The following is a 26,624-nucleotide window of genomic DNA, read 5'->3' as shown; positions in this document are numbered from 1 at the left end:
TTTTCATTTCATGCAGGTACATTTCAAATAAATTGAAGCAACTGTCGGAACCGTTGTAGGTACTAGTTTATTTATTATTTATTTGTTTTAATGGACTAACTACATAATAATAAGTGTATAAAGATCAATTGTTAAATAAAATAATCATAAGATTATTATCTAATAAAAATTACAATAACAGAAAGAACGAGTAAAAGCCTGCCAAAGATTGGTATACCACTGCTGCTACCGTAAGTCTGTACAAACCACTGCAAAATTGAGTCCGAATAGGAATTCATCCATTGAACATTGGCCCTTGCACTTTCAACAGCTCCTTCAGCAGCTGACAATGCTCCACCCAGTATTTCTCGATTTTGTTGAATGAATGCTTCAAACTGCGAAACAAAAAAAGAAACACAAAAATATTTATTTAATATGTAAACCATTGTAGATTCAGAAAAATCTTTTGACAATGTTAAATATACTTAAAAATGTAGGGATGAGTTACAGAGATTGAAGAGAGATTGAGATACTTAGTTTGTATAAAGAGCAACAGGCAGTTATAGAGCTACGGTTGCAACGTAGAGAAGTATAGATGATATACAGGGACAAAAGATAAGTATGCTTAGATTTGCAGATGATATAGAACTATTAGCATCTAGCAACAAGGAGTTAGAAATAGCTTTAAATAAAATGGAAGCGGTATTGACCAAACAGTAGTAAAAATAAATAAAAGTAAAATACTAGTATGCAAGGGAAGAAAAGGTAGGGAAAGAGCAGATATAGAGAAAGGAGACGAAAAATTAGAAGAAGTGGCCGATTTGAGGTATCCAGGAAGTCAGATAAGTCAGTAGTAGGGATATAAAGCAGAGGATAGAGCAGGGTCGAGTCGCCTTTAATAAAAAGAAGTCACTTCTATGCTCGCGAACGATTAATTTAGAAATTGGAAAAAGATTGTTAAAGGTGTATGTTTGGAGCGCAACGCTGTACGGGTGCGAAATATGGACGGTGAGCGCAGCGGAAAAGGAAAGGTTAGAAGCGTCCAAAATGTGATGTTACAGGCGAAAGAGAAGGTTAGAAATGATGAGGTATTAAAAGCAATATGAGAACAGAGGTCTCTATTAAAGTCAATAATAAATAGGCGAGATAGGTTGGTAGGACACCTTCTCAGACATGAAGATCTAGTCAGAGAAATATTAGAGTCAGAAACAGGAGTTAAGAGGTAGACCTAGGTTAGATTACTGTTCGCAAATAGTTAAGGATGTGGGCTGTTCTATTTTTAGGGATGTGCGAATATTAGCTCAAGCTAGGAAGTAGTGGAGGTGCATGTCGAACCAGTCTTATGACTGACGATCTTATGATGATGATGATGATGTAAAATCTTTGCCATAATGAGTAGGGACATTAAAAATTAGATTTTCTTTACGTATTTTATGTGGTAATTAAACTTAATCTAACAGCACCCATTTTGGGTTATAATAAAATACAAGTAAGTACCTAACAAAGATGTTAAAAAAATTTAGGTAATTGTACTTACATCTTCTATCTGTTCACTGTTTGTAAATCTGCTAGCTATTCCACTCACGATAGTTCCCACGGAGGTGCCACCACCATAGCTAAAATAAATGAACAAACACTTAATTAGTAGTAAACAAAAATACATGTTTATAGGTACTTACTAGCTAGATATGCTTTGGAAATTTGTTTTAAAGAAATTATACGCAAGATCTACACCATCGAGGTTCCTGACGTATATAGATTGGAAGACACTTCTGGAGTCCTGTGATCGTATTCCTGAGTCCCGTGTTATACTTTTCAGCAAATATCTATAACACAAATGTATAAATATCGAAATATTTACTCAATCAGTGAAAATATGTCCGGAAAATTAATTTTGAAAATACAGGGATCTGAGTGCCTATAGCAATCACACCCTGTGTCCTGTATATTTTGGGATTTTCTTACTCAGTCCGAAGCGTATCATTTCTGGTGCACCCCAGAGTGCTCAGGATAATATTCATTTCCGAAGCCAGTTTTGTATTCAAGTATCTATTCCACAAGAAGTACCAATTGTCAGGACTTGTAGCAGTCCTCAGAGCAGTACAATAGACCACGGTCCTTGTATCTGGATTTACCCTGCACAAAAGGCATGCAATAAATAAACTATGCATCTACCTCATCACATCTTGACATACGAAACGTTATTGTTTTTGAAATTGTTGAACAGAGCGTTCGCTCGACTGACACAACTTTCCAGTCCTAATTCGCAAGCCAAATTCAAAATTGTCACTTTCTTCAAGATGTCCGCCTGGGATTCGTTTGGATCGTAATCAAAACTAAGACCTTCGTAAACGGTAGAAATCAAATCCAAAATGTGGGTCTACAAATAAAACGAATTACACTTGCATTGAATTGTAATCAATTCATTATAAGTACCTCCAAAAATGATCTCAAAGATGTGCTGTTGGCTGAACGAATCCTCAAATGATTCAAAGCTTCCAAAGCCGAAACCCAAGGATAGTATTCGGTCTCTGTCGAAAGATATGAAGTAACATCCAATGCAACCCCATAAGGAAGTAGTCCAGCTCTGGCTAAGTTGAAAGAGTCGTCGACTATTTGAGCCCTGTTGAGCACATCTATCCCATCGTGATTAGCAGTTTTTAAGGCCGAAGCTAATCTACGCCACAATGTCTCATCGTAGTTAACTCTATAAAAACCTACAAGGATTACGTTTTATTGTATTGTATTCTATTGTACTGTGCAGAAAGTTTGGAAGGTTTACCAGTTTCTTGAATGTTAACCACTATCCATCCTGAACTAGGAAGGGCGTTTGAAATTTGTAAATTCGAATTTGGTAGTAACCAGTGCCTTGGGGAAACCGTTTCAAAGTCTTTCGCAGTCGAATTCGTATAACTTATTGGCACGTAATATTTAAGATCACTTGTGTTGTTGTTGTTCAGCAAGAATCTTTGCTAAAAAAATGACAGATGGTCAAATATCGCAAACAATAATTAATTTGTATCTATAGGTAATTAAGTACTTGGGTAATGTTGACGTCGGTACTTCCACTTAGGGAAACGCGTACAACCGGAAATCCGGGTTGATCGGTCCATGTTGACATAATTTGTCCTACAGTAGCAGGTAAATCAACGTCTCTAGAATAGGCTTCCATGGCCTCCCATAAGTCGTCAGGAACTGCAGTTGAAAATGTACTAAAATAATCAAATATGGATTAGATACACAACAGAGTTGTACGTTATTTATTTTATTTACTGGTTTGAAAGATAGAATTGGATTGCATTTCTGAAACGGTTTGCTCCCAGGAAATCTCTCATCATCCTTATTATACTAGCTCCTGAAAGGCAAAAATCGTGAGGCCCATATTCGCAGGATAAATAACATTGTTTTAAATACCTTTATAGTAAGTTAGTGAAGCAAATTTGTAATTAATTTCAGAAATTGTAGAAGCGTTTGCATTTAATGGTTGTGACGACAACGTGGAGTCACTTGCAAATATCCCCTGGACCAAGGTTACAACGAATTGTTTTTCTAATTCCCAAGTTGTTTCAACCTATCCCAACAGTTTTTTAATTAGTTAAAGCTTCTTTTCAATAAATTTAGTAAATCATGCTAACCCTTGCAGTCATCATATATTCCATGTATTGGGCAAATCCCTCGTTTAGCCACGTGTAACTCCACCAATCGCAAGTTACCAAATCTCCAAACCACATATGAGCTAATTCGTGGGCTATTGTTGTTGCTACAGATTCTTTATAATTGTGGCTTGATTGACTAGGGTCCCATAAAATTGCGTACTCTCTTTAAACGAACAGTTAAGTATTAGTGTAATAGAACTTCTTTTATTTTAAACTTTTTGGTGTGGAGTTTAATCAACGCGTATGTCCAAAAGGGATGAACTGATATCAATGTGGTCTCTTCGTGCAAAAGTAACTGTCTGAGAGATGGCTTTTACCTATATTTATTCTATTAGTTTATCCTATAAGTATATAGGTCTTATTTTCTTACGGAAATGATGTGAAAGAGCGAAGGTCTCTCTACTTTTCATTTATTGTACCATCAAACACGCTTCTAGTGGTCTCTATTTATTGCAGAGTGTTTAAGTATACATACAATTCACGAATCCTTTAGAAATGACATCATCGAGAGCTTTTATCTTTGTGAAAGGGAGCAAAAAATCTCTAAGCGACTGTGGTCAGTAGATAAATTCATCAGTTCTTGACGGATATCGTAGCAAGTTCGCAGCGTGTGTGCCGGTGAATTGTTGCGTTATTAATTTGACTAAACGATCGCGCTCATAATTAGTGCATGATTTAAATGTAAAAACATTTGGTTAAGATTAGACTCATTTTATTTGTGATTTTAAATATTAGACTGATAGTGTACATATAGTGCAATAATGAACTATGATTTGTGATGAAAACTAAGCGAAAAGAATAGTAGAAATAGGTAAGTGTAGTGTCTTCTAAACCCATGCAATTTTATCACAAAAAAACGCATTGTAATGACGGATTTACTTATAGGGATGCCTTTGATGCTAAAGCTCCTTTAGAGCTCCTAAACATTTTACCGCTAAATAGATGAAAATATAATTCAAATATAGTAACATCAGTTGTTATAGTGTTGGCTGAGAAGACAGATTAAAATTGAATGCTACCAACTCATTGAATATAACTGAATTAACCGTGAATTCAAATAAAAATTAACGTTTAAAATGCGCAGATACATTAAATTATGAAACAAATCGCAAATTTGTATACTTTTCTAAAAATCTGTTCGACAATGCCCATAACAAATCATGAACCTGAAACAGCTTTCTCGAAAACATGTATTCATACTGGGGGCGATACTACCCCCCAGTGGGCTGTACAACCTTCCATGAGGGCGATAAGGGATACAAAAACAAATGGGGAGCTTCAAAATAGTCAAAAAAAGCATATCGTGGCTTGCTATCTATCGAAAAAATTAACCACAATTACATTTTCTCCTTGGAAACTTCAACTACTGCTTTGACGACCTTTGAAGCGTAATTATTATTAACCCCCTACAGTCACCATCCGCTGCTGCGTCTCTTGTTTTATTTTTTGATTTAATTAATTTCCTTTAAGGATTTATCTACCTGTAGGTAATTAATCCCCAATTTTCCATAGCTCCAGCGCCAAAATCTGGAATAGCTACTTGATCCAGTTTACCGATTCCAGTGGATAAGTATTCAATCCCGGTATAATTTTCATAAGCAGCTACCAGTTTTGGAGCGATTTGGAAACCGTAGTCGCCTGTACCGATGGCTTCTTTTCGAGACCAAACACCATTCTTATCGACAGGATCGTATATACTTGCATAATCCGATACGATGAAAGCGACAAGGTAAGTGGACATTATTGGTGTTGTTTGATAAGTGTCTCTCTCTACATTGGCGCTCACTCTGTAATAAACAAAAAAATGGTACTTACATGCACTCATGTACATACTTGTATTTAGGTAATAGGTAGAGATGTGAATTTACCGGTAATAAAAAATTTGGTCATTACCGCGTAAAATTACCGGTTTCTGTCGGTTTCTGTCGGTATTCGGACAAAAAATTTTGAATGTGAAATTTACCGTCAAGCCTTCGGTCAGTGTAATTACCGTAAATTACCGGTCATTTGCATCTATATAGTGCTGCCAACACAGGGTAAAGTAGTATTACGTAGTTACTATCAGCAATTTCTTATGCTGAAGTGTACGATGTGTTGCATACCTATTTACAAATAATTCCTTTAAGTTTACTTTATCAAACAATTTTTAACACAAAGAAAGTGATTAAAAAGGTAAAGCAGAGAAATGTTTATATATTGATTTTTTCTTTCCCATTGCACCAAGTTCCCAATGAAAATCCTTATCTACAAATTGTTTTTTTTTATATTACAAACAGTATTATTGATAAGAAAAATAAAAATTATTGGAATTCTAAACTGTGATTGGATGTATGTTAACCAATCAGAGATCAGCATTTTTCTGACCGGTATGGTAAAATAGGCTCGATCATTGACGCGTTTTTTATCTGTAATTTACTGTAAAATTACCCGTCAAATACCGATTAACATCTCTAATAATTGGTAGTGTATTGAAGAAGCGAATTTTATAAATTTATTTGAAGATATAACTAAGTACTTTAATAAGANTATTAATCAATCAGAGATCAACATTTTTCTAACCGGTATGGTAAAATAGGCTCGGTCATTGACGCGTTTTTTACCGGTAATTTACGGTAAAATTACCCGTCAAATACCGATTAACATCTCTAGTTGTATGTAGTTGGGAATTCTAAACTGTGATTGGATATATATTAATCAATCAGAGATCAACATTTTTCTAACCGGTATGGTAAAATACGCTCGATCATTGACGCGTTTTTTACCGGTAATTTACTGTAAAATTACCCGTCAAATACCGATTAACATCTCTAATAATTGGTAGTGTATTGAAGAAGCGAATTTTATAAATTTATTTGAAGATATAACTAAGTACTTTAATAAGATATTACAAGTGGATTACTAAACAATTTAGAATGAGTAGTCACTAATTTAAGTAAAATTAATTAATTATTTAATAATATGTATAATAATAATCTTAGGCTACCTTCTTAGATAATCGGGGAACGTAGAAATAGCAGGGAAATATCACAGGGTGAGTGAAGACGGTNAGTGGATTACTAAACAATTTAGAATGAGTAGTCACTAATTTAAGTAAAATTAATTAATTATTTAATAATATGTATAATAATAATCTTAGGCTACCTTCTTAGATAATCGGGGAACGTAGAAATAGCAGGGAAATATCACAGGGTGAGTGAAGACGGTAAGCCGTTTCACCACCCTGCATCTTTGCTACCTTGAATTCGACTCTCGACTCTCGACTTCTTGATTTGACTCGACTATCATTCATTATAATTATTGATTTCGCTATTTAAAAGGTTGCTAATTGACCTACTAACACTGTAGGTAAATATAGCTGTTAGCTTGCAGTATTAAATAAATAATTTAGATGTACCAACTTTTTACCAATGACCTGGATGGGATTTTGAACACATATTTAAATAAATACACCGGCTAGTACCAGAGCAGCGACCGCTGAGACCAGAAACATCAGTTCTGATCTACGTTCGAACTGGCGATTTCCGTTTCATGCTAAAATTTGACTCTCAATGCTCCAAATTCGAATATATAACTTCCAAAAATGTTTGTCCGCTTATTGTGCAGAAAGAAATGAACTCTAAGCAATATTTTACAGAAATTATTACATTCCGCTTTAAACCCTGAAGTCCTACATCAGAATTTGAAATGGGTTTCGTAAATGTTTGTCGTTGTCTACACGCGATAGAACGGTTATTTTTCTTTTCTAATTTGTTAAATAATATTTAGAACAGAATAGAATAGAGAGGTCCAGGTATGTAGTTGGTTTAAAGGAGATAGTATGAAGGGACTGGCAGGGAGACTGCGTGTGAAGATATTTAGAAAGAGAGAGGAAAATAAGTGTAATGGCGAGGTTTAGGATAGGGAATGAGTGTAAAGAAAGACGATGTAGAATATGTGAAAGAGAAGAAAAGGGTTTGAAGTCATGTGTTAGGAGGATGTGGTAATAAAAATATTTTTTTGGATTTAGTGGGTTTGTTTATTAATAGAATTAGCACTTAGGAAATAAGAAATAAATAATTTATAATACTAAACAGAACCTGCATAAAAGGGCTGTAAAGTCCTTTATTTCTATTCGTATGTTAAACTACGGGGAAGAGATATCTATCCAAATATTCAGCTTTCAGTTATATTTGAGTTTCTTCTAAATACGTACGAGTTATAAGATAACTGATATAATTTAATTTGAATCATATTATTTACGCGGCGTCACAGTCGGAAAGTCATAAAAGAAACAAAATTAGTAATAAATGTACTTAAAATTAGATTTACATCAGATTCGAGTGATTAACGAAATAAATAGTAAGAACATCAGTTTCAGGAATTTATATAATTAAGTATCAAAAGCGGTTTCCGCTAATTAACAATGCAAACAAAATAATGACAAATTGATTACAATGATAAAATTTTGACGAAAGTACCTATATAATTGATGGGTGCGACTAAATTACCTTTTTATCTTACTAACCACACAAAGAGTTTTCTTAATATAGCAAATGATTCTGCAAAAAAGCAAATATGTAGATCGTAAATATTTAGTTCGTATACTATAGTTCTATACCTTCTAAGGAAATATGATATGAAATTTACAGTAAGTATTTAGGCTGAAATTCGCCCTTTTGTTTTATTATTTATTTCTGCTATTTTTATTAAGCAATATTCTCCTTTTTTTAATATCATCTATGTTTATTAACCAACTACAACCAGCTATTACGAATAATATCTAGATTAGATTGAATTTGAATTTAATTGAATCTAAAATGGTGGAGGCGCCAGGTACGACACTTTTGAGCTTTTTCGCTTTTGCATGATTGGCTTAATAAATCAATTAAATTTTTTGGACAATAAATACATTTCAATTCTATAAGTTTCATACATTACCTCACCGTTGATTCCAAAGGAGCATTGGATAGAGATCTATACGTGGACGGTCTTGTGATAGAAACTTGAAAAGTTGCCTTTTTGTTAGGTTCATCGAAGCAAGGAAAAGCTCTTCTAGCATAAGTCGGTTCAAATTGGGTTGTAGCCAACCATCTGCAAAATTAATTAATTAATTTACTTATTTATAAATCAGAAAATATTTGGTTGCATAAAGTATAAGAATAAAAAGCCTGTGTACATTAAAAGACAGCATCATTTTAAAAAATTAGAACACACCGTTGATCCTAGCTGTATAGGGTAAACACTTATGGATATATTTTTCCTCCTGTGGGACATCTCTGTTAATAAGTTTGGGTTTATAAAAAGATTAAAACAATAATTTACTCCTACAATATTCATGGTTATCTGCCAGATAAATAACCGTGAATAAAATTATTGCATTGCTCCTAATTCCACATCAATATAAGTACATTATTATCTAATGCTACTTCCTGTTTGTAGCGGAATCCAAAACTCTCCCTTCGGTTGTTGTAAATTATATTAAATATGCATTGGGCAAAGTGCTTACATTGAAGACGCAATTACATTTCGAGTTAACAATTATTTCGGAAAAAAAAAAGAAAAGCTCTCATAAACATTCATTCATTTGGCGTTCTTACTAACATAGATAATTTTGATTTTTTTTATTATGTTATTCTCATTTAATTTTTAAATAAAGTAAGTGCTATTTGTCTTATTTGTGACAAGCACATCTTTTATCAATTTTTAGTGAACAGTCCTGACGCCCTCTTACGTAATTAATGATTACAAAGCACTTTTGTAAAGTATAACTAACTTCTAATTACTTATTCGCTATAAGCCCTAAATGGACTCCTATATTTCCAAATTCCCATGCAGGTACATACTATAAGATCTCATTATCGGCTGTCATCTATTTTTTTTAATTAATATTACATTTTCTGGTTATCGTCAATCAATTAACTAAATTCTTTAGAATGAGATTCAGCCATTATTAGCACTGTTCTGAAGCACACTTATCTTTATCACTAACGTTATCATTAAGGCATTTTTTACGATTTCTCATAATTTATCAAAATACTTAATGTGTGTTTTTTTTAAAACGACTCGATTTAACATACTTTACTCTGTGATTGAATTTAAATGCATTAAATTTTAATGTCTTTTTTGAAAATTATACTGTTATTAAATCGATTAGACCTTATGATAATGACGATGATGATGTACTGTCATGCTCCAACATTGCAATTACGTATTTTGTTTGTGAATAAAGAAGCACATACAGTTTCTAAAATAATTTTTACGTGTTTCTTTATTGGTAAATAAAATTGCAAATCAATTTTCACGGTGAGTGCTACAAACAACCAACTAACTTTATTTTACTTAGGCATATCATTATTAGAAGGTCTAGTTGTTCTACAAGCACTAAAAGCTAAGGATTGTCTTCAAGGAAAATATTGAAAATGGTATGTTTAGAAGGTCGATATGGAAAGTCATTTACTGTATGTTTTTTAAAGTTTCTGTAATTTATCTAGACATTTTCTGATATTATCAATGAAATTAATGTTATCTGTCAGAGCAGACTTGTTTCTGCTTCAATAACACTTTCTTCTTTCGTACAATTTGTTATCATTCTATTATCAGTATTCATATTAACTTAACTTTCAGTTATATAAATTATATAAAGTTTCTTTGGGGGGTCCATATCATAAATTGATTGATTTTTCTGTTATTTATTATTAGTTTTCTCGTTTATAATTAAGTCAGGCATACATTTTGGTTTGAATATGTCGCTTCTAAACAACTCACCGAACTTTTATTGCATAGGAACGAATTCGGGGCAAACAAAGATTCAAGTAGACATTTTTATAGGGATGATTTCCACAAACTATGCGCACTACTGTATAACTTCAATTAATAAATATTTCCTTTATTACTACAATCTACAGTTAAACCAAAAAAAGACTCAACCCTAATCTACAGCTGCTCTAGATCTCCTTCTTTATGATTATGGTCTACCCTATGTATTAGGTAAAATTCTCACAACTAAAAATTTTATCTGTAATTTCTGTCCATTCTTGAAAATGATCGACATGATTGACGTGATTTTAAATGTTTCATCAAAAGTTTGCACCATCAACAATTTTAGTTATGTCGGGCAAAGCTATAGATAAGATTACTACTTACGTAGTTTGTCCATTTTCATCAGAATACCAACTCCTATAAAAGCCATACATATCGTCGTACAAAATCCCATTGTATGCGATTGTCAAGAAGTAATGGTCAGTACCAATACTTAGAGGTGATGTGGTAGTTATGGTGTACTTCTGCGTTGTTGAATTGTATACAATATTTGATATTAAATTTGTCGAACTTTGGGTAGTTCTCAGCGTGTTAGACGTAATTGTCAGTCCTGATCCATGAATTTCAAATGTAGACGTCTGTTCTAATACAGTAAGATAAATAGACGTCTCTCCTTGAAAAACACCAGTCTCTCCAAAATTTGATTGAACAGTTAATCCTATGGTATAACTACTCGGTATTACTGCAGATGATAATCTGTACTCATCTATTTGGCCCTTTGCAAAGGCAAACAATAATATACTTAAGAGAAGTCTCATTTTTTGAACGAAATCTTTTTGCAGTAAGTCTAAAAACAAATAATACTTATATAGAAGAGAACATTAACGTAAAAATGATAAAATATACTTGCTTCGTAGTTATGCAAATATTAACTGATAAAAAGAACATGAAATATTATAAATTGTTTNCTGTAGTACAATATATTGGAATTGGTTTTAACTTACTATGAAACTGAGTTTCAATTTTATTTCTTATTATATCAACAAAGTAATTGATTAAAATGGATTTTAAATAATAAAATGTTGAAATTAATAAAAATTTAATTAGTTTATAATGTATTTATTAGATTACTAGAATCTTGAGATGTCGGAAGTAAACACCAAAATATTTTTTCTTTACTTTTTTTAAGCCAAAAATTATGGAAAGGGCAGATTTACATCTATAATTTTGATGAGTATATAATTCTTAAAGTACTAAATCTGATTAAAATCGTAATAATTATCATCAAAATTTTATAAATCAATATTCACACTTGTGAATGCTTGTTGTTTTATTTATATTTACTAACTCGCATTCCAATTATTTTAGGAACACGGCTTATTTAAAATAAAAATTACCTTGTGATAAGGGAAATATTCGCAATGTTTTATTTTTATGTTTGATTATTTATTATTCACTAGACATTAATGTGGGTCAATTTAAAGATAAGGAATCAACAAGTGCAGTGCTATATTCGAAAACTAGAATTGTAACAAAATTTACTTTTTGCTAACAAAGAAGTTTTTCAATGTGTTTCGTAGCACACTTACTGTCTCAACAATCATTACTTCATTATTTTGATAAGATAAAAGGTTGTGAACAAAACCGTTATTAGGTACGCGTATTATAACATTGAAATAAAAAAAAATCTATTAACCGTTCTTCCCCTATTTTATTAACAAATTTGAAAGCAAAATACCAACAATACCTACAGACAATGTTTGAGGAAACCCAGTAACGTGGGCGAAACGTAGTTTTTTTTTAAATAAATAAAAACGTTTAAACCCCTTCTTGTACGTGAAATCTTTTTACCCTGTTTTTGTTATTTTAGCACGTAAATAAGCAAATCATCATTTGGTTTTCATATATTTATACAGTTCTTTACCCCCGAGTACATATCAGACTTATGAAATCGTTGTATTAATAAATAAATATTTAATGAACAAAAATATGTAACTTCTTATTGTTCTGCTACTGTGTGATTTAATGTGACTTAGAGTTGAATTACTCCAAATTTAATATTCTGCTTTTCATTCTCTCTACAACGTTCAAGGAAATATAATTTAGTTATTTTCAATTAAACAAAAAATATTTTATAAAACAACAAAAAAGTATGTCACCTCATCAAAAAAATGGCTTTGGAATTATTATATCTTCAATATATCGTATATAATATAACGTATGCAATATAAATTTATGTATAATAAATACGTACATTAAATATAAAAAAAATTTTAAATGTTTACCAATTTTTTGTAAATAAATTCGGTAACCTATTGCATAGAAATAGGCCTTGCAAAAACATATTGGCACATTTCAGACTATTACTCTTTTATCTTTTTATTGATACTTGATTAAAAAGTCTTACAATAATCCCTATAATTGATAATCCTAATTCCTGTATTTGTAAATCAAATCTTTAAAAATTAATTCTCTTTAGCACTTTTAATACCCTTTTTAGGCACCTCATTTTACGGTTGAATTAAATAATTTGTAAGTACATGAAATATTCTACAGTATCTACCTATAATAGCAAACACTAAGAATAGACTTAATGGTAGTGAAGTAACTACAAAATGTTTTTTAAACTTATCAAATATGTCAATAATTTATTTAATAACAGATGTCGAAGAATTCATTTTTTAATAGAGAGTAATGCACTTACCTTAAAAGTGAATAAAAATAATTACTACCAGTATAATACTTCGTGTCGGCGCGCAAACCGTTTTAATAAAAACTATTTGCTGCACTTCAGTAAATCTGATATCCTTTATAGCAAATTTATTTGAAGTGGTGGGTTTTATCTAGGTGATATATTAATTAATATTGTGTCAATAAGATAATTTTTTTTGTTCCACCATATAGCTGTGGTTATATGGCGGGACTCAATTTCAAAGAAATCAATTCAAATTGTTAATATTTTGTTTTATAGCTAATTACTATTACTTTATAATTATAAAATAGAAAAGCTTAACAACTACAATTATTTTAATGGTACAGTTTGTTCCATATGCTATTTAATATAATNTTATTTTAAAATCGCGATCAATTTTGACTTGATCCATCTTCAAACTCTTTTCTGTATTGTCAATAGTAAGAACTAATAACAACCAATGCTTGTTATACCACTTCGTTGGTGTTGCCTTTTTCTTTCATAACCTTATAATCCTAACCTAATAGAGTAATTGTTTTTATTACTTAGAACCTTAAGGCATAAGGTAACGAAAATACGAACGAAGTGCGTGTTGTCGTACTTATGTTTACAACAATGTGTGCCTACCAAGGTAATTAAGTTGGAATAAATTACATACTCTAAGGAGAGACAAAAAACTGAAACTAATAAAAATCGAACAGTGATAGTTCCCAAGAAAACTAGACAAAAGTACGTGAAACTGGCCTTTCTTCATCAAATAGAGTACACATGGGAACGGAAGAAAAAAGGCTTGTCACTTTTTACTTCTCTTGATTACAAGCAAATGATAACGGAGTTTTCTAACTGATTGTAATCTAACAATGAATATAAACGACATGGGAAAAGAATTGTTGATGCCGCAAACTTTTTTCCCTTGCATAGTATTTCTATTTTTATGAGAAAATAAAGCATGAATTGTAAAGCAGGAGTGAAAAAGTCCATTACCTAGAAATTTATTATTTGCATATAAACAAGGAACTTGGCCGAACAATAGAACAGAAATAGTCAACTTTCCCCTAATAAAAACCTTTTCCAATTGATAAGTTGCTGCTGCGCGAATGCAAATTGTATAATACATGATTGTAAATGCTTGTACATTCAGTCTAATTGAGATATTTTAATGAGTAATAATACGGTACACAAATCGCATTTTTCTTTTATCACAAAACCGTAACTGTATTACAACTTAATTTCTTACGTAATACGTTAATTGTAGGCTCGCATTCGTCAAAAATACCAAATTCGTTTTACAGTTTTAGTTAATAGATATGTATTTAAAAATACAATTCTTTTGCGAAACCTATTTAAAAGTAAATTAACAAAATATATGACCAACTAATTTTAATACATATTTAATGACCAATATGTTCAATATGTTTTTACTTGTGTTATTAACGCTCAAAAATCAAACAAATATAAAAATAATTAACTTAGTAAACAACAGTAACCTGGAAAAGAGTGCCTATGCTTTTATCTGTCACGTTTAATTTATCCTTTTCATTATCAAGCATTCTTTAGCGATTAGCACATATGACAAACAAAAATTTATACTATTTAGATATTATGATAAAGAAAGAAAAAAAAACGATTAAGAAAAACATTTTTAAAAAAGTGTTCTCCAGGAAGTGGCTCTTGAAATGACTATTCGAATAACATTACATAAATAATAATTACAATTATTTATCGCACATTCGTCTAATAATAAATATCAATAAACCGTTGTCAATTTTATAAGAACTTGGACACTATAACCAATTATTTAAACATTATACAAAAACTAAAGGCACCATGATGTTACCATTTCTAATGTTACACGTTAACTGAAAACTAGAAAAAAGACATTATCTAGCACTTACCTCTTCAAGAAGCCTTGTGACTGCTTCTATGTCATCGTAAGTCTTTGTCATTTGGCTTACACGGTTACTGCATAGAACTGTAAGAAAAAATTGTGAGTATTACACCCACCGAAAAACAGGCAACTCAAAATATTTATAATCATTAGACACAGGCGATATCTTCCAACATTCTGTTTTTTCTTTAAGATGTTCTACAGCAATTTTAATGTGAAACCGCCAAAATTCTTAAATTGATTAGAGCTACGTCGTACTGAAAAAAATAATAATAAAGATCAATTTTTTGAGATAAAATTTGATTTATTTCAATGATCATTCCTTTGTAATAGTAGAAACGAAACTTATTTCATTCAAATATCCCTCTTCGGGCTAAGTCACTTCGCTTATCGTCATATGGTCTTTGCCAAAAAGTTTTCAGGTGTTTATTATAATAAGACCTTGAACTTGAAACTTAACTGGGATGCAAAATCTATTTATTAATAGCTTTTTGCTAAAAAATTTAAAATTTACTTACCGTCTTCTTTTCGTTAAAATTGGTAAGGAGTGAATAAAATAAATAAATAAAGTCATACGTAAATATTTTATTTATTATTGGACTAGAACTTACTGTTCAACAACACGTTTGACAATGTTATAAAACAGGATACAATAACAAAGTGACAAATTCAAAACTTATACAACAACATAAAAATTACAAGAAACAAACAAATTTTGTACAATAAATTTTTTATTTTGCTTTACAAAGTATTCAATTTGCCACCTGCAATATCATGCATTAAGTAATTATTCGTCAATTCTTGATGAAAATTATTAACTTTGATCTCTAAATATGTTTATTACCTAAACTAAAGCACCATAGGAATTATGTAATTTGCTACCTTTATTGTAAAAACATTTCATAATTTCTTCCCTATTTTTAATTGTTTCGTTTGTAATAATAAAAACAAAAAAAAAATATTGAGTAACAAAAAAACTAAAGAAAAGTCGTAAAAGAGACCAAAATGACAATTTCAAAAGAATGGCCACACGTACTGACATACTTCTACTAATCATTTTTGAAATTTATAAAAAAAATAATAAATTTTTAATAACATTAGTAAGACCATTTTTAAATTGCATAAATAAGTAGATATACCATTGGTATCGCTACAATGAATACACTGTTTCCTAAAATTTAACCGTCACGACATACCTGGCAGATGTGAAACATCAAGGGTCGGTTTTACCCCAAAGGATGTTTCACATCAAAATATTCCATTCCAGTTAAACTAATGCAACGAAACAATTGTTTAAGTATTCCCTAACATTTTTAAGCTCATACTGTTATCAACTTTCGCTATTTCTCATCTTCGATGCTTTCTAAACAAAAAGCCGAGATGAAAAACTAAACTTACCGATAAAGCATTAAAAACCACGTACAAAAATATATCATCGCTCACATTTCCAACATCGAGAAACGTTTACGATAATAGCACGAATTATTCCAACTTCAAATGTTACTAAATTAGTAAGGACAAAAGTGCAAAATTTAACGCTTTAGTTCTTTAGCAATTATGTTACTATTTTTTTTATATTCATCACAAACGAAACCTTCGATTTCCATGACACAACTTTAACATGCAAGTTTCATTAAAAAAATTAAAAGACTACAAAATAACTAAGATCTAAATATCACTAATAATTGGGAAGTAGATGTTAGCTAAATGTCACGAAGAATAATCTTCGATATTGGAAATAAAGCCAGGATCAATCAGTTAATTATTCATAACACAGCACCACCTTCACCTATAAATAAATACTGTACACCTACGATATAATTGTAATTATGTAAATGAGGTGCCTAACAAGAGGCTCGATACGTAATTATTATTTAAATATGTCTGCGCATTTTAGGCATTTATCTGAAAATGACTACAAATTCAAAACTATTAATCACAAAGAAATTTTGTTTCAATGATACATGGCACTCTCTAATCACCAGAAAATGATTTTATTTTCACTCACAGTGAAATAAATGCACAGACATTTCCAATTTTCGACATATTTACAACAGTTCTTTTAAAAATGTGCATAATGAACAAATGCTTTTTCTCTAAGTGGAGGACTGCTACAGTTCATTTATTTTCTTACTTAATTACGTAACAAACTGACTGATATCAAACAATTCGTTGCAATAAACTTAAAAATTATATACAATTTGCCGTAAAATTAAAATAAAATTAAGGGAGGAAAGAGTAAAGGCTTAAACAAATTATAATAAAATTGCGAAAAAAATCCGGACAAAGACAAAGGAAGCATAACCAAAGACTGAAATAGACCTGTTCATTATATACCGCAAAAAAGACCTTTGGTGAGTAATTATTTTGTTATTGTATAAAAATAACAAAAAATGCTCGTCATAGCCTTTAGCTAAAAGTTTGAATACACGACCAAATCAACATGAGGAAAACTAGAAAATGCAACAATAAATATTCTGAAAATACGACATATTTTAGTTTAGAATAATCCCCCCTTTCTTCCAAACAACAATGAACTTAGTGTGCCCACAAAAGACTGCTCTGTTTGTGCTGGTTTTTTATTAGTTGTCACAGTTCCCAAATCCGGCCTTGTCATCCCCACGGTGCCTTGTCTTCTCTGTCTTCTACTATTTAACTGTTCTAATCTGCTATTTAAAGCTCCACTTCCAGGCTTGGCAGGAACGCCTAGACCAGTTGGGGGTTTTGCTAAACCAAAAGAGAGAAGAACATTAATTGAGCGGTTCTCTTATAATGAGAAAATTCAGCTTTCTAGTTTTTATGCATAGACAGGACGACTAAACTAAAGAAAATTGTTTTGTTTTCTTACCTGATGTCTGAGGATGAACGTCCTCATTTTTAAGCGCTTCTTTTTCTTTTTGTACGGGGTTATTGCTTGGTAATAAACAGGTCAATTGGGCCATAGGACTGGTAAGGGCAGGTCTGGCATACATGGCTGCAGAAATGGATAATGCGTTCGGAGCACCCATTAAATTACTTATTCCTATTCTTTCAATTCTACCAACCAATCCCTGAAAATGCAAAGAAAATGTTTTTAAATTTAGAAGTTTTTTATATATTTTGATTTACAATTTAAATGAAATAATACTCCATTTTCTGCCGTTTCGATCCATCTGCTATTCTAAAGAAACTGCCAATGAAAACATATAATATAAATCTAGCTTTGTTAACTATTTTATTTGCGAACGGTTAATTTGAAAACACCAAGTAGACTGTTAAAAGTGAATGTTTGGAATAAAGCTCTGTACGGGTGAGAGGCGTGGAAAGTGCATATTTTATTATCACTTCCAATATTATTTACTCAATTACTTACATAAAAATTATAACTAAAATCGATACAACTGTCTACAGTCCTCTCTACGCTTAAAATTTTCTTTTAAATCTGTTTTAGAGAATTCAAGATAATACTAATACCAGAAAACCTTTGCTACTACATTACAATAGACCGTAAAAATGTTTCTGAATGATTGATATCGCAAACGATAATGTTATCTTATTGTTTTATTTTTTTATTAGCAAAAAATTCGGGTCTACTACAAGACAAACTAATTTTTCAGCAACGTTAGTATAAATTTTATATTTCCATTGCTTTTCATTATAAATAATTACTTTTCGTCTAATTAAGATTAAAATACTCAATTTTCCTCCAAATAGTTTTTGCAATTCATATTCAAAAGTACCTAAATATATAAAGATTTTAAATTCTTTCATAACCAAACAAGACAACACACGAAACGTAAGTGATAAATAAAAACACCTTCTACTATTATTTTGTTAATAATAATAATAATAATACAAATTACAAAATATACAAAAGCAGCATGCATTACAAGCCAATAAAACGTAAATGTAGCTGGTTTCCCAATCCATACGAGACACTATTCATTGGCATCGTTTCGTGATATCTGTAAAATCAAAAATCATCCAAAAATGTACCTTTTACCAGAATTTGAAAAGAAAAAGTGGTGCTGTAAACATTATTAAAAAGGTGTAAAAAGAAGGTAACATAACATCACTGTGTAATAAAAAAACTTACCTTAACAACTACACAAAATACTACATAATTACGAAGAGGAAAACAAATAAGTAAGATTAAAAATACACAAACTTAATTAGGTAAATCTTACCTCATTCGTTCCCGACTTGGAAAGTCTCCTTTTGGATAAGGAAGTCTTTTTGATGGCACCACCGCCGACGGTCTGTTGAAGAAAAGCAGGAACTGAGCTAAAGATGAGTTGCGGAATACTGAAATGTTCGGCGTCGGGTTCAGGTGACCCGCTGCGCAAAGGGGACCCATCAGGACTATTGCAAGGGGTCGCGGTCGGCGTAAAGCTATTTGGCCCACAAGGTGTCGCCACAGCCGACGGGGTCACAGCCTTGATTCCTAAAATGAAAATAAATAACAGTAAGATCGTAATAAGAAAATACGATAAAAAGTACGTACCCCTTTCGTTGAGCATTTTGGCAAGTCCCAGGGTGGTGGAGAATGTTGACGTTGAATTTCTTCTGCTCCGCACCAGAGGGGTTTGTGGGGGTGAATTTTGTATACTCGAACATACCGAAGTCATACGACTGCCACGCTCACTTGGGGTTACAAAAGTACCGTCATCAGGATGCATAACAGTACTATTGGTAAGGGTGTAAATAGGTGCGGATGATTCGAACCCTTTGCCAGGATTAGAGTACTCTTCATCTTCCTCCAAATCACTTAAAACATACGACTCCACTCCCATGTCTTCCAATTCTTTTCCTCCCCTGTAAATAACAAAGCAGAATAAACTAAGTAGAAATGCAAAAATAAAAGCAAACATGGCTCTTACCTAATTTTAACTCCTGGTCTTTCTTCGAGAAGGCCACTGAATGTGGGCTGGGCCAGTTGCGACCATTGGTGCAACGTAAGCGAGCCCTCCATAGGTTTGACTATCTGTAGTTTCTCGGGCAACCTCCATCCGTGGTAGTTACCAGAGCCTGTAGACATAAGGCTGTCAGGAGTACGACAGCCGTAAGGAAGGCAAGGATCGCTCTCGTAACTGTAACAATAATAGAAAAAAACCAAATCCAATAAAATTACAAATCAACCCAAATATAACACCAACAACAAATACCCATTACATTACATGCATTAAACTATGTTACCGACTATTAATATCCCGTTACAACCCCATCCAACTTACACCACAGTGAATGCATGCTGCGTCTCGTTCACATCGATCAATCATCAGTCAACATTCAGAAGGTTTATTAAATTTGAAATAATATTACATGCCCCATGCAATTAATCAAATCATTCACACGTAAACGCACACTTAAAGCGTTTACAATAGCCTACCCACTAAATGCAGTTCCATGTTGGAGATTGATCCTTCTGGCAGCCACTTCAGCGGGGGTAAGTCGTTTTAAAGCAGCTTCCAGTTCGGTTGCACCGGGAACACCAGGAACTCCTTTCTGTGGTGGCCCTCTAAAAATAACAACATAAAAAGTAATTAACGTTATTAAAAATGATAGTGTGAACTTACGGATAACATTCTTCAGAGTCAGTCTGACTGCCATATTCGTTATCAGACTGTCCAGTGGAGTCCAAACTGGGATAGCCTAAGGAACTACTGCTATAAATAGATCCCGAAGATCGTCTAAGTGGATCCTGGGGTTTCACACTCATACGCGCCCCTCCACTCGACGTAACACAACCCCCTACACCCATCATACTGTAATTACTCATACTATCGGCACTGCTCATGGAGTTTTGTGAAGCGCATCGAACCGTTTCAAAAACTTTTTTAAAGTATGGTCTGCAACGGAAAAAAACAACTCGTAATTACTCAAAAATTACAAGCAACTTCTTTGATGCTCCAACTTACACTGGCTCTCCAGACGAAAAGCCGGAATCTGCACTAAGTTCTGAATGCATCGACATCTCCAGTTCACTTTGTAAACTATCGAATGGTACAGATTGGTTTGTGGAGCCCAACGAAGGGAAGAAAGAGCTTCTCACTGATGGCATGTATCGCCTTCTGGCTTTTTTTAATTGTTCTTGAGTTTCACGAAGAAGTGCTTCGACTTCCAGGTAACGAGACTTGAAATCGGCCAGTTCCAGGGCCAAACTGTTCTGAGTGTCTCGAGTTAATTGCAGTAGAGTAGTGGCTTCTTCATGTTCGGTCATTATTTTGTGCAAACGCATTTCGGTGTCCTCAAGTTTGGCCGTCAACGCCAAAATTTGTTCGTGCTGTTGACGATTCTCGTCTTTTTGACGATCCAGTTCATCTTCCAGTAGAGTCATACTGGAGTTTGCGCAGGCTAAATGTAAATTTGTCACAAATAAATATCAATAAACCGTCAAAAACTAAATTACTTACCTAGCTGTCCCGTAATATCGTTCACTAGCTGTCTCTCCCTTGCTTCAATGTCGTCTGTATCGTCTGCTAAACGACAGTATTCGCTCTTCAGTGCTTTGTTTTCATCTTCTAAGGATCCTGTTCATAAAAAAATTGTCGTTATACAAATTTAACGGCGCTATTGCAAATCTATTACAACGGTGTCGTTAAAAAAGACCCGGCTAAGTGATACTAATGTTATTTTGCAAATGGCACGCGTACTCCAACGACATATATTTAGCAACTGAAACCTCAATTGCAACTTGACAAATTAGATCACAACTACGTAGTATGAACCAACTAAGTATACAATGTGACTTCGACTCGTGAGGACAAAATTTTAAAATTTCCATAAGCCAAGGGAATTTAACTTTACAATTACGTTATAAATTAACTTTATAAAGTTTGCATGCGGTTGTTTACAATCCAAAAATATTCACGGATATTTTCTTAAGGAACTGAAAAAAAAGAAACTGAAAGAAATGATGGCACGTCTAGCAATAGTTACGAAACTTTTAATGACGGTTTGTCCGCACCTATGATGCGTACCATGCACCTATTTATTTTAGTAAAACAAGATCGTCAATATGTACCTATCCTTTTCTGCAATAGATCCAAATTTATCTTCCCAATTGCCATTCCATTTTCCAGACATGATTCATCCATGTCGTTAGTAAGGATCTGAATGAGTTCGGTTTTTTTAACGATTTCATGGCTGAGCTGTGTTATTTTTTCATTTGCCGATTTCAAGTCCGCTTCTAAAGTTTCTACAGTTTTTTCGAGTTTTGTATTCTGTTGCAATAATTCTTTACCAATACGCGCAGTTAATTCCAAATCTTTTTCTTTCTGGAATAAATATAATTTTTGCGATATCGTCAAGTAGAAAATGCCTAAAACACTATCATTCATTTATATAGATAAAAAAAGCATTAAACGACATTTTCGCTAATCCCAATGTAAGTTAACGACTACAGACTACAGGTATACACGTTACCGATTTTAATATTTAACAAACATTTAGCTGTTACTTTATACAGGTAAACATAGACATTTTAAAGCGCAAATTGCGACTGTTACAAAATTTGACCTTGCCGAGGGGTTAAAAACCATGAAAAGCCCTCAAAACAAGAAAAATAAAGTTATCTGGAAAAGAGTGCCTATGCTTTTATCTGTCACGTTTAATTTATCCTTTTCATTATCAAGCATTCTTTAGCGATTAGCACATATGACAAACAAAAATTTATACTATTTAGATATTATGATAAAGAAAGAAAAAAAAACGATTAAGAAAAACATTTTTAAAAAAGTGTTCTCCAGGAAGTGGCTCTTGAAATGACTATTCGAATAACATTACATAAATAATAATTACAATTATTTATCGCACATTCGTCTAATAATAAATATCAATAAACCGTTGTCAATTTTATAAGAACTTGGACACTATAACCAATTATTTAAACATTATACAAAAACTAAAGGCACCATGATGTTACCATTTCTAATGTTACACGTTAACTGAAAACTAGAAAAAAGACATTATCTAGCACTTACCTCTTCAAGAAGCCTTGTGACTGCTTCTATGTCATCGTAAGTCTTTGTCATTTGGCTTACACGGTTACTGCATAGAACTGTAAGAAAAAATTGTGAGTATTACACCCACCTTTATGATTCTTAAATAATTAATTTGAAGTTATTAATTATTCACGATGAATAACGCTATCTATATAAAGATTCCGGCAATAAAACAATGAATGACAAAAAAGTTTCGGAACTCGCGGCCATCCTCAACTGTTAAGTTGTAAAAAAAATTTTACCTCTACCCATAGATGAAAGCCTAGATCGCCTGCCAATGCTAATATATATAACGATGTGTACTTCCATAAAATCAAAGTGATACTACACAATATATTTCGCACACACTAGTGCTATTATCAGTACGAATTACTGATCGTGAGATAAATAAAATATCACTTTATCAAATCGAAGGTATAAATAAATCGACTTTTCATATACAAACACATTGTATGTAATAAAATAGCAAAACAAACTTAATGTGCCGCGCTGGTTGTAAATATTGCAATATTTTTGAAAACTTGAGCAGTATTACTGCACTTAAACTACAAGCCTTTTATAGGTAGGGACTTTACCGTAAAATGTCACGACGTTCTAAAATTGAAATAAAAAATACAGAATACTAGTAAATAGAGATTAAGAATCCTGCTAATAAATTAGAACGATGTTATACAAACAACAACAATGTTTTTTTGTTAATTGCATGTATCTACTCACGTAGCACGGTGACCTAATTAATTATCAACAGAAAAATAAGACGAAGTTAAGTATTAACGTCCCCCTTTTTAATATTTTTTTATATTTTTCCGTTTTTCGATAAATATACAACTTTTTTTTGTATTCTATCCACTTTGCCCACGTGAGGAGTTTCTATTAATAAAAATACTCAACTTTATAATAAACATGTAAATCAAGACAAAAAATATGATAATTTTTTCAACGGGTCCATCAGCGCTGATTATAAATTATCCTATTAATTGTAAATCAGACACTAATTTTATGCCAAAATGAGATTCCAATATTAGAAAAACAAAAATATAATTCAACCGAATTTATTTTAAAATCGCGATCAATTTTGACTTGATCCATCTTCAAACTCTTTTCTGTATTGTCAATAGTAAGAACTAATAACAACCAATGCTTGTTATACCACTTCGTTGGTGTTGCCTTTTTCTTTCATAACCTTATAATCCTAACCTAATAGAGTAATTGTTTTTATTACTTAGAACCTTAAGGCATAAGGTAACGAAAATACGAACGAAGTGCGTGTTGTCGTACTTATGTTTACAACAATGTGTGCCTACCAAGGTAATTAAGTTGGAATAAATTACATACTCTAAGGAGAGACAAAAAACTGAAACTAATAAAAATCGAACAGTGATAGTTCCCAAGAAAACTAGACAAAAGTACGTGAAACTGGCCTTTCTTCATCAAATAGAGTACACATGGGAACGGAAGAAAAAAGGCTTGTCACTTTTTACTTCTCTTGATTACAAGCAAATGATAACGGAGTTTTCTAACTGATTGTAATCTAACAATGAATATAAACGACATGGGAAAAGAATTGTTGATGCCGCAAACTTTTTTCCCTTGCATAGTATTTCTATTTTTATGAGAAAATAAAGCATGAATTGTAAAGCAGGAGTGAAAAAGTCCATTACCTAGAAATTTATTATTTGCATATAAACAAGGAACTTGGCCGAACAATAGAACAGAAATAGTCAACTTTCCCCTAATAAAAACCTTTTCCAATTGATAAGTTGCTGCTGCGCGAATGCAAATTGTATAATACATGATTGTAAATGCTTGTACATTCAGTCTAATTGAGATATTTTAATGAGTAATAATACGGTACACAAATCGCATTTTTCTTTTATCACAAAACCGTAACTGTATTACAACTTAATTTCTTACGTAATACGTTAATTGTAGGCTCGCATTCGTCAAAAATACCAAATTCGTTTTACAGTTTTAGTTAATAGATATGTATTTAAAAATACAATTCTTTTGCGAAACCTATTTAAAAGTAAATTAACAAAATATATGACCAACTAATTTTAATACATATTTAATGACCAATATGTTCAATATGTTTTTACTTGTGTTATTAACGCTCAAAAATCAAACAAATATAAAAATAATTAACTTAGTAAACAACAGTAACAAAAATTAACGAAATAGGAGACATGAATTTTAGTTCCAAAAACCCAAACTGTCATTCTTCGCGCAAATTCAACGATGATAGTCCTTCAGGCGCCCTATATTAGTTTAAGTTGTTTGCGCCTGACATCAAGGCCTAATGCTATTAAAAAAGTGCGTTAGTTTTGATGATGACCCTGAAATTGGTTCCACTAAATCTACCACTAAACTGGCGAAAACTTTTTTGTTTAGTTGTAAGAATTCAATTTCCACACTTTAGGAAAAACAATGTTACCCAATAATATACTGACTTTTGCTGTTGTCTGAATCTATCGACTAATTTGTTCGATCAACCAAACACGGATTTCTTTCACGTATCCGGTCGTTTTTCCTTTTTAAAACAATTGACGGGTGAACAACTGAATATATATACACTTACCATTTTCGTTCTCAGTTTTGCACACGTTTTCGAATTAAACACGTCATCACGATTAATAACCGATTGTAACTGATGAATGTTTCAACTTTCAACTGAATTAACTCTTAATTCATACTTAAGCACAAAAAGTATAGTCTCCAAAAATACGATAAAGGTTATCTTATCAAGTAGAGAAATAACTGGATAAATATCTACAGTAATCGACAAAAAAAATGGAAAGGAAGCAACTCACAAATATTTCAAGCAAGAAATCCCTAATTTAAAAAGATAAAACCTACAATTAATTGACGTAATCTTCCCTGATCTTCTAAAACTTCAAATCAGAAACCAAAACCTTATGAGAGTAGAATTATTTTGGAAAGTAAATGCAATTTTTGGTAATAAAACCTATACTTCAAATGGAAAAGTTAATGAAAGAAGAAAAGCAAAAGACTTACGAAAATAGTTCAAAGTTTCCCGGATTTGATCCGGAGATAGCTTTAGATCAATGTCCTCGACTTGTAATGCAGGAGTTGGGATGAACCAATCTTGATTTTCGTAGCCTGTAACCAAAAAAAAAAAATGTCAGCGACAATAAAAACAACAAGTACCAAAAATAAATTAAACAATTCGTTAGTTTTACTCATTTTCCGGCAACCGCCAATAAATTAGAATCCTCCAAAGAGCCATTACTTTACAGGCTCATAAGTACCTGCGTACTTTTTTGGGGCAGCTACAAAAACCCAAAGACATTAACGATTCTACTATAAATTAAGCAGGAATTTAACACATGAATACTTAGGATGTTCATATAATACCTACATGTACTATTTTTATTTACGACTTTTCTCAGACATACAGCTGTCGCAGGTGGGTCAAGGAAAAATAAGAACGTTGACTCCAAGAGCTTTCTAATCGCGCCAAACATCCCCTTTATATCGATTAGTATTAAAACGTACCGCTCCTACTTTTCAAACAACAAACATAAACACTCCTAGAGAAAATTAGGATTCTCCATCGCCAAAGTACTCCAGCGTAATTTCCTTTGTAACTTGGCACCAGTTAAAATATTGATCTTCCATCAGTAAAACTTTTTTTAACATATATAAATGTAGGTATACAAAAATTACTT

The 26,624-nt window shown here is 32.2% G+C and overlaps 2 protein-coding genes across 7 annotated transcripts in view; both read right to left on the bottom strand.

The window, feature by feature from the left end:
* Positions 1–53: 53 nt before the first annotated feature.
* LOC108744380 (aminopeptidase Ey) lies at positions 54–13,167 on the bottom strand. The gene is made up of 15 exons (XM_018480111.2): positions 13,078–13,167; positions 10,758–11,220; positions 8,553–8,705; positions 5,117–5,422; positions 3,615–3,798; positions 3,394–3,550; positions 3,253–3,334; positions 3,020–3,191; positions 2,762–2,951; positions 2,416–2,696; positions 2,175–2,359; positions 1,945–2,115; positions 1,659–1,805; positions 1,517–1,595; positions 54–374 (listed from the first exon to the last, which is right to left on the bottom strand). Exons 2-15 carry the CDS (start codon positions 11,189–11,191, stop codon positions 156–158), a joined length of 2,760 nt encoding a protein of 919 aa, XP_018335613.1. The 5' UTR covers positions 11,192–11,220; positions 13,078–13,167; the 3' UTR covers positions 54–155.
* Positions 13,168–16,593: 3,426 nt separating this feature from the next.
* The window catches only part of LOC108744371 (trafficking kinesin-binding protein milt), a 37,001-nt gene continuing 26,970 nt past the window's right edge, over positions 16,594–26,624 (bottom strand). For 2 of the 6 annotated variants that reach the window (XM_025976341.1, XM_025976337.1), the window contains exons 3-14: positions 25,951–26,055; positions 22,915–22,991; positions 21,957–22,209; positions 21,346–21,462; positions 20,851–21,286; positions 20,509–20,781; positions 20,322–20,450; positions 19,813–20,022; positions 19,437–19,747; positions 19,120–19,376; positions 17,802–18,003; positions 17,454–17,680 (exon numbers count right to left, since the gene is read on the bottom strand). In XM_025976341.1, the coding sequence (XP_025832126.1) occupies positions 17,454–17,680; positions 17,802–18,003; positions 19,120–19,376; positions 19,437–19,747; positions 19,813–20,022; positions 20,322–20,450; positions 20,509–20,781; positions 20,851–21,286; positions 21,346–21,462; positions 21,957–22,209; positions 22,915–22,965 (2,466 nt within the window). In that variant the 5' untranslated portion in view covers positions 22,966–22,991; positions 25,951–26,055. Of the gene's footprint in view, positions 17,681–17,801; positions 18,004–18,797; positions 18,898–19,119; positions 19,377–19,436; positions 19,748–19,812; positions 20,023–20,321; positions 20,451–20,508; positions 20,782–20,850; positions 21,287–21,345; positions 21,463–21,956; positions 22,210–22,914; positions 22,992–23,177; positions 23,271–25,513; positions 25,593–25,950; positions 26,056–26,624 lie in introns of those variants that run through there. The other 4 variants (XM_025976336.1, XM_025976339.1, XM_025976338.1 and 1 more) reach the window with 4 other exon arrangements.

Source organism: Agrilus planipennis, unplaced genomic scaffold, assembly GCF_000699045.2.
Source record: "Agrilus planipennis isolate EAB-ADULT unplaced genomic scaffold, Apla_2.0 scaffold17, whole genome shotgun sequence".
Lineage (NCBI taxonomy): Eukaryota > Metazoa > Arthropoda > Insecta > Coleoptera > Buprestidae > Agrilus > Agrilus planipennis.
Note: the sequence above shows the minus strand (reverse complement) of the source record. Positions and strands in the feature narration are given on the sequence as shown.

Bases quoted from the DNA above. Each gene is read 5' to 3' on its own strand.
- LOC108744380 (XM_018480111.2), bottom strand. From the start codon at position 11,191: ATGAGACTTCTCTTAAGTATATTATTGTTTGCCTTTGCAAAGGGCCAA. The intron at 2,697-2,761 runs GTAAACCTTCCA...TAATCCTTGTAG, and splicing joins GGTTAACATTCAAGAAACTG to GTTTTTATAGAGTTAACTAC. The intron at 1,806-1,944 runs GTAAGAAAATCC...TTTGTGTTATAG, and splicing joins AATGATACGCTTCGGACTGA to ATATTTGCTGAAAAGTATAA.